The sequence below is a fragment of the Anser anser genome (genome assembly GCF_964211835.1).
Source record: "Anser anser genome assembly, chromosome: 26".
Taxonomy (NCBI): domain Eukaryota; kingdom Metazoa; phylum Chordata; class Aves; order Anseriformes; family Anatidae; genus Anser; species Anser anser.
In genome coordinates this window covers 5,970,582-5,978,163 of record NC_139747.1, presented here as the reverse complement: position 1 = coordinate 5,978,163, position 7,582 = coordinate 5,970,582, and the positions used below count along the sequence as shown (strand labels likewise).

General features: G+C 59.2%; 1 protein-coding gene across 1 annotated transcript; it reads left to right on the top strand.

Moving 5' to 3' along the window:
- Positions 1–319: 319 nt before the first annotated feature.
- PROM2 (prominin 2) lies at positions 320–7,028 on the top strand. Its single transcript, XM_083811749.1, has 24 exons — positions 320–757; positions 979–1,028; positions 1,162–1,364; positions 1,486–1,606; positions 1,760–1,823; positions 1,901–1,990; positions 2,095–2,294; positions 2,370–2,444; positions 2,532–2,595; positions 2,706–2,865; positions 2,962–3,114; positions 3,410–3,533; positions 4,063–4,154; positions 4,237–4,321; positions 4,440–4,586; positions 4,706–4,777; positions 4,851–4,943; positions 5,029–5,082; positions 5,459–5,539; positions 5,694–5,762; positions 5,859–5,948; positions 6,139–6,245; positions 6,350–6,428; positions 6,792–7,028. The coding sequence occupies exons 1-23, from the start codon at positions 541–543 to the stop codon at positions 6,411–6,413; spliced, it is 2,475 nt and encodes an 824-aa protein (XP_083667875.1). The 5' UTR covers positions 320–540; the 3' UTR covers positions 6,414–6,428; positions 6,792–7,028.
- The last annotated feature ends 554 nt before the right edge of the window (positions 7,029–7,582 follow it).

The window sequence follows — 7,582 nt, the reverse complement described above, 5'->3', positions numbered from 1 at the left end:
TTGTGCATCTCATTCCCAGAAGGGCTGTGAGGAGGAGCACTTGGTGTCCCCCATCTTCTCCAGTGAGGTGCTGCAAGCACCCCTGGCTGGGGAAAAAGTGCCTTTTCTTGGGGGGAACTGCACCACACTGCACATTGCCCCCCAGGGGAAGCAGTCTTGCTTCCAGCCGTCCCTGCCACTAGTGCTCAGCCCATGCTGGCTTGCAGGATGCAGCCCTTGGACTCCTCCAGCCCGGGGTGAGGGGGCTTTGCTGCCCATGGGGATGGTGGGGACTGGGGGGGACTCAGTGGTTGTAAAACAGGCCTGGGATGGTTTGGAAAACTGTGTGGCTCATAACCCCGCCTCTGCACAGCCAAGCCAAGCCCAGATGCCCCAGGGAGCCCTGGGGAGCAGCCGCGGCAGCGTCTGGGCTCGACACAGCAGCCGACCTGTCAGGCAGGTTTCCCAGAGCAGCCAGAGAAGCCAGCCAGGACCAGGCATGCCCCTCCGTGCGCTCGCAGGCTGACGGGGCCGCCCGGCTCTCTCCTCACCGCCGAAGCCATGCAGGCGGCCGGGCTGCTCCTCACTTGGGTGCTGCTGCGCCCGGCCGGCACCCAGCAATGCCACCCCAGCAGCCCTGGCAGCATCCTCCGCTTCACCGACACCCATGCCGAAATCCGGGTACCAGCACTGCACCGGGTGGCCAGCTCACTCGACCCCCTCTACAGCCTCGTCCGACACTATCTGGACCTCATCCAGCAAAACCCTCTGCCCACAGGTGAGTCTCCCAGGGACCTGTGACATTACCTCCGTGGGTGCCACCATCCCTTGGAGCCCCTCTGCAATCCCTGTGCTAGTCACCTAGGAATGGTCAGCGGGGTCTGAGCTGCTTTGTCCCTGCACCGAGTGGCACACTGCCAGGGGAGGGATGGGGATGCGTCTTGTGGGACATGGAAGCTGCCCCCAGGGCATTCACTGGCACCATGGTTTCTTTTACAGAGCTGCTCAGGACAGCCCTGAATGACCCCAGCTCAGTTCGGACATCACAGGTGAGCAGGGACATGGGGACAGGGAAGCCATGGTAGTGGCACCTGCCCAGGATGGGGAATTCATGACAGTGAGTGGATGGAGTGCCCCAAAATCTGCATGTGACCATGCTGACTGTGCTCTGCCGTCACACAGGTCGTGCAGTACGAGCTGGGCTACGTCATCTGTGCTGCAGTGGCTCTGCTCTTCACTGTGGCTGTTCCGGTGGCTGGGCTGTGCTTCTGCTACTGCCGGAGCCAGCAGCGGTGTGGGGGCCGCCTGCGTGCCCATCGGCGCTCACTGGGTTGCCGGCGCCGCTGTCTCCTCATCTGCCTCTCCATCACCTCCCTCATCATCCTGTGAGTGCCACAAAGCCCTCCACCACTGTCCCCCCTCGCCCCAGGGTGGACCGTGCCCATGGGGACAGGGATGGGGTTGCTCTGTGGGACCCCCCCATCACTGCCTGCTTGTCCCTGGCAGGACCAGTGCCATCTGTGCCTTGGTCACCAACCAACGGGTGAAGGAGCAGATGGAGCCAGGGCTTGGTGCTGTTCCAGACACACTGCGCACACTGCGGCAGCACATTGACAATGTCCCCCAGGTGGGTCCCCAAGCAACTCTGCTATCCCAGGGTGGAGCAGACTGGGAGGTCAGGTGAAGCTGGTGCATTTTTAATGGAAAAGTATGGTTTCATCCCCTCTTGGAGGATGCTACTGCCATGTGCCCCCGTACACCAGCTCCTCTCTCTTTGCAGGGTGTGCAGATGGTGGTGGACCAGTTTGAAGTGCCCCGGCAGCGGATAATCTCCGACCTGGCGGGTAAGCATTGTACAAGCTCCCAGTGCACCCCAGCCTGGGCTGGGACAAGCAGCTGATGGTATCACGGTGCCTTGCAGGAGTAAGTCGCAGCGTGGGACTCTCCATCCATGCACAGCTGAAGGCAATGACCTACACAGCACTGGCAGACCTGCAGGACAGGGCAGGAGGTATGGCTGAGCATGGCTCTCCCTTGGGCCACTGTCAAAGCCTTGCCAGGGACTGGGGTGGCCAAGTGGAGCAGTGAGAACTAGCCTTGGGCTTTCTCTTTAAGACCTACAGACCTCGCTGCACCATTTACAGATTCTCGACAAGACGGTGCGGGTGCTGACAGCGGCACGGGCTGAGCTGGAGCCAGTGCTGCGGGAACGGCGGCAGCGTGTGGTCGCACTCCTAGACGACCCACGCTGCACCTCCTGCGCCAGCATCCTGGGCAGGGCACAGAGCCTGGAGCTGGGTGCTGACTACAGCAAGGTGAGACAGGGTGCTGGTCGCCCCTGCCCCTCTGGCACCCACAAGGCTCATGGGATGCTTTCTCCCACCACCTAGGTGCCCTCAGTGGAGAAGGTTTTGAAGACATTGGCTGGTCTGCCCCGAAGTGATTTTGCGGAGATGATTCGGCAGGTGAGGGCAGATGGGGTTGAAGTGGGGTAGCCCAGTGCCCATAGGCAGCCCCATCTGAGCTGCTCCTACCCTCTCTTCTCCTCACAGGGCAACGGTACCTTCAACTCTATCCCAGAGCTGGCTGTGGAGAGGATGGCACAGGTCATTCAGGGTGAGCAAGATCCCCATGCAGATCAGTGTTGCCCTCCGTGGGATAAATTTGGATTTAGGGAGGTGGCATGGGACACACGGACCCCCTTCACCATGGTCTTGGTCCTGCAGAGCTGCGGGAGGAGATGACCCAAGTGTCAGAGAAGGTGCAGAGCATTGCCGATGGCTTCCCCCTCCCTGACTATACCTGGCATGTCAGCGAGGCCCTGCTGAAGGCAGAGAACCGGAGCCAGCCTTTCCTCCGTGAGGTGGAGCGCTTTGAGCGGTACAGGTGACACAAATGGGTGCTGGGGGTGCAGTGGAGGTGGGTGCTGAGCCCCCATGAGCCATATCTGGGACCGTATCGCGAGACTGCAACTTTCTCCAGGTGGATCACGGGCATGGCGCTGTGCTCCATCATCCTCCTCATCACTGCCTGCAACGTGGTGGGGATGGCCCTGGGGGCATATGGTCTCTCCAAGCGGGAGGACCCAAGTGACTACGAGTGCCGAGGAGAAGCTGGCGCCAAGTTCCTTATGGTGTAAGCATCCCTCTGGGTCCCAGGGGTCTGTAGCCATCTCATGCCACCCCAAAAACAGAGGGGGTCAAAATCAAAGGGACAAACCTGGAGCCACCTGAGCAGAAAGGCTTTTGTAGCCACCGCCTGCGCCAGCAGGTCTGGGAGAAGCTGCTCCTCCCTGGGAGCCCGCAGCTCCCGCGCCCAGCCAGCATGCCCAGGCGCAGGAAGGAGCCGCAGGGCTGGGCAGGTTGCCGCAAGCCTGCTCAGGTCTGCAAAGCTACCAGCAGTGCCTCCGTGCCTCCTCTCCCTCTTTCAGTGGCGTAGGCCTGGGTTTCCTGTTCTCCTGGCTCCTCATCCTCTTGGTTTTTGCCACGTTCCTGGTTGGGGGCAACATCCAGACATTGGTTTGCAGGAATTGGGTCAACCAGGAGATTTATAAGGTGGGTAGCCATGCATCTGTCCATCACTCCATACACGTCTGCTTGGGTACACCAAGATGCCTACAAATGCTCTGCCTCCTCTCCCTGAACCCTGCTTGGAAAGCCTTATCCTAGACCAGAATATTAAGATGAGGATTAGGCCGCTGGATTTGCAACAGCAGCAGGAAATTGGCTTTGTGCTGGTTAATTTGTTTGGAGTGACAATGATCCCACCTTCACCCCTATCCCCTGGGTGTTTGGGGATGCTGGGGGTGGCTGGGGTGTTCTGAGGTGCTTGTGACTGGTGACATGCTGCTGTGGGGCTGGGAATGGCACCAGGCTTTATCCTGCAGTCATGCACACACAGGCAGGGCCGTGCAAAGGGCTCTCCTCTGCTTCCCTTCCCAACATCATACAAATATATGCAAGATTAGCTCCACATGGGATGGGGTACCCCAGCATGCACCTGTGAGGGCAGAGCAATCCCAAAATCATGTCTGGGAGTGCCTGTGTCTGACCCTACCCCTCTTTTTCTTACTGTTTTGCCCAGTTCATTGACACCCCTGGGAACCTGCCTCCATCCATGAACCTCACCCGCCAGCTCAACCTCAGGAGAGACTCCAACCTCAGCACCACTTACCGGTAGGTGCTCACAGGATACCACCTCTGCCCCTAATTAGTGTGAGGCTTGTGGTGATGCTGCCACTGTCCCTTCAACTTGCAGGGAGTGCAAGAGTGGTGCAGGTCTGTGGGAGGTGCTGCAGCTAGAGAAGTCCTATGACCTGGATGAGCACCTCAAAACCCCCAAGGTGAGGGCTGGCTTCAACCAGAGCTTCTGGGAAGGGGAATGCAAGAGCTTTATTGAGGCTAATGGGATGGAGGTACCTGGTCCCAAACCTGTGGCATCCCCCTATCTCACGCCTGCAGTACACGGCCAACTTCCAAAAACGCCTGGGTGACTTCACAACGCACCTTGGTGATGTGCGGCTCCTCCGCAGTGAGGGCAGGCAGGATCTGGAGACCTTTGCCCGCAGCGGCGTGGACGAGGTAGACTATGGACGCTTCCAGGAGGAGGTGAGGGGATGCTGACAGGGAGATGGTCCCCCCATTGGTGGGCATGTTGCGGCCAGCCCAACAGGGGGGCACTTTCCAGGGCTGGTTTTCGGGCAGACTATGACTCTATCTTCCTCTAGATGAAAATCCCTGTAGTGCAGACCAGCCTCCCTGGCCTTGCAAGGAGCCTGGAGGGGCTGCAGAAAATGCAGGTGAGTGGCAGGGCAGGCAGCAGGGGCTACCTGCATGCCCAGAGGGCTGTCCTCATCCCACTGTTCCCTGCAGAGGAATGGCACAGTGGCAGGGCGGCTGGCTACCGAGGCCCAAGCCCTGTGGCAGATGCAAAACTCCACGGTGCAAACACAGGAGGCTTTGGTGGTGAGTCCATGTCTGACGGGCATCTTGTGTCCCTGTGGAGGGGGGAACAGGGATTTTGCAGTTATTTCACCTCTCTGTCCTGCAGGTGAAGCTGGGAGAAAGCATCCGGTTCCTCTCTCAATTGGCACCACACCTCCAGGTACTATTTTCAGTTCCAAAAAATATGCAGTGCCATATGGGTCTTGCTACCCAGCATCCCAGAAGTGATTTATAGGGTGATGGAAGCCCAGGAAAGATGTAACCCCAGGAGGACTGGTTTCTTCAGTGACTCAGTTTCGCTGCTGCAAATTAGAACCCCCTTGCAGCACTCAAAGCTGCATCCCTGACAGAGCCATCCCATGTTGTTTAGCCCACTCCCTGCCAGGAGTTTTCTCTCTCTCTGCCTACCAACAATCAGACCCAATTTGAAGCCTCACTCTGCACATTCTGCTCCCCACACACCTGGGGCACCTGTCCCACTAGACCAGTGATGCTCACTGCTCTAAGGGTGTTCTGTGCTCCCTGTGCTTCTCCAGGAGCGGGTGAAGACAACGCTGGCCACCACAGCCTCGGTGGAAGCCCAGCTGCCCTTGCAAGCCCAGCAGATCCTCCGGCAGGTGAGCCAGGGCTGGATGAGGCCTCAGGGGGATACAATTCCCCACAGCCAGAAAGGAAAAGTGGTAAAGAGGCTCTGGAAGAAGGGAAGGGGCACCTGGAACCTCCAGCCCTCATTTCCAAGCCTCACCTCCATGCTGCCTTCCCTCTGCCCAGGAGATTGGCTGCTTCACAAGGAAGGAGCTGAGGTACTTTGCGCAGTACCTACACTGGGTTGGGCACACGGTAAGTCCATGCCTTTGCTGTGGAGTTGAGGAAGTAAACTGCATCTCCCTGAGCTGGGAGTGATTTTACACTTTGCCTCCTCACTTTTTGTTCCAGCTGAGGGAGGATGTGGCTTCATGCCAGCCACTTGCCACGGCCCTGGACAATGGGCGGGTGATCCTGTGTGACCGCATTGCTGACCCCTGGGTAAGGACCCTGTGGTCGTGGTCCCTCTGTGGATGCCCTTATCCAAAGTAGCACATATTCAGTGCAGCTGAAGCCGACAGCAGCCCTGATGCCCCCACATCAGGACCAGCTAACACAAGACTCCCTAGACCCCTCTGGGCCTGCCTCTCCCTGAACAGCCAAGCAGGACCTGTGTGCTCTCTCCTTGCAGAATGCTTTCTGGTTCAGCCTGGGATGCTGCACCTTCTTCCTCATCCCCAACATCATCTTCGCCATAAGGCTCACCAAACATTTCCGCCCCATCCGCAACAGACTCATGTAAGCAGTGGACACAGGGTGGGCAGACTCCCTAGGATGATGCAAGGAGGGGAGTTGTGTGCTCCTCCTCGACCATCTGATTGTTTCTCCTTCTCCCTCTACAGCTCTACGGGGTCAGAGGAGACCTGTCCTTTCCATATCCCCCGTGTCACAGCACTCAAGCTCTAGGCCAGGCTCTGCCAGGTATGGTGGCAGGCTGAGACCTGGGGCACTTGCTTCAGGAGCTCCTGCCTGTCAAACTCATGTCCAAACATTACAGGGCTTCCTCCACCTCAGTGTCCTTGGGGGTCTGAGCATCCTTCCTGGGCATAGGACACTCAGGTGTTGTAGGGTTCCAGGTCCCTCTGACTTCTATTTCTCAGTGTCCTTCAGGGTCTGAGAATCCTTCCCAGTCACAGGGCACTTGTGTCCATGTGCTGTAGGGATCCAGGTCCCTCCAACAACCCTTCCTCAGTGTCCTTGGGGTCTGTACAACCTTCTTGGGCACAGGGGCACTTGTGTCCATGCATTGTGGGACCCCAGATCCCTGTGACGTCTCTTCCTCAGTGTCTGAGCACTCATCAGGGACACCCCCAGAGCCTGGCTGATGGAGGGTGCCAGGACGTGCCCCCGCAGATCCCGCTGACCGCTGGTGCTCCCGCTGCACATGCAGACCCTGCTGGGATGCATACCCGACTCCCTCCCACCCACCGCAGCCCTCCTGCAGCAGCACACTGCGATGCTTCTCTGCTCCCAGGATGGACCCAGGAATGGAGCACATTAAACCCTCCCATGCCAAACCCACCACCACCTGCCTTTTTTTTTTTTGCGATCACCAGTGCTGGGTCTTTGTAGGGAACCGTTTGGGCCTGAGGGATGCAGCCCCTGGGGGGAGCACGCTGGGCCCACAGTCCCCTCTGCCCCCTCAGAGGCTTCCAGGGCTGAGGCTGCCCATGGTGGGGGTGAGGCCATGGCTATAGGGGCTCCAGAGCCAGGGGAGGGATCTGGGGCTGAGGGGAGCTGCGGGTTGGGAAGGCTGAGGAGATGCTGCGGGAGTGCCATGAGGGCCATGAGAGGCCATGACTGGGGCACTCCATGGCCATGCCAGGGAGGAGAGGCCTCGGAGTAGTGGCCTCTGGAGCTCCGGGGCTGGGAACGCTCTGCAGCCAAGGGTAGGTGGCGGCTCAAGGACTCTGGGGCAGGGCATCATCAAGAAGTGGCGAGGCTGGGCCCAGCTACCCACGGGACCCCGGCTCCAGCCACCCATACCCAGGCGGGGGCCTCGGTGTAGACATGCTGGAGTCACAGGAATGGAGACCCAGAACCCCTGTGGGGCTGGGGACCCTCCAGGCTGGGTC

What these genes read in the sequence shown, in the direction of transcription:
- PROM2 (XM_083811749.1), top strand. Translation starts at nt 541, where the DNA reads ATGCAGGCGGCCGGGCTGCTCCTCACTTGGGTGCTGCTGCGCCCGGCC. An exon ending in ATGGACGCTTCCAGGAGGAG is followed by an intron (nt 4,587 to 4,705) that starts GTGAGGGGATGC and finishes ATCTTCCTCTAG; the next exon opens with ATGAAAATCCCTGTAGTGCA. An exon ending in AATTGGCACCACACCTCCAG is followed by an intron (nt 5,083 to 5,458) that starts GTACTATTTTCA and finishes GTGCTTCTCCAG; the next exon opens with GAGCGGGTGAAGACAACGCT.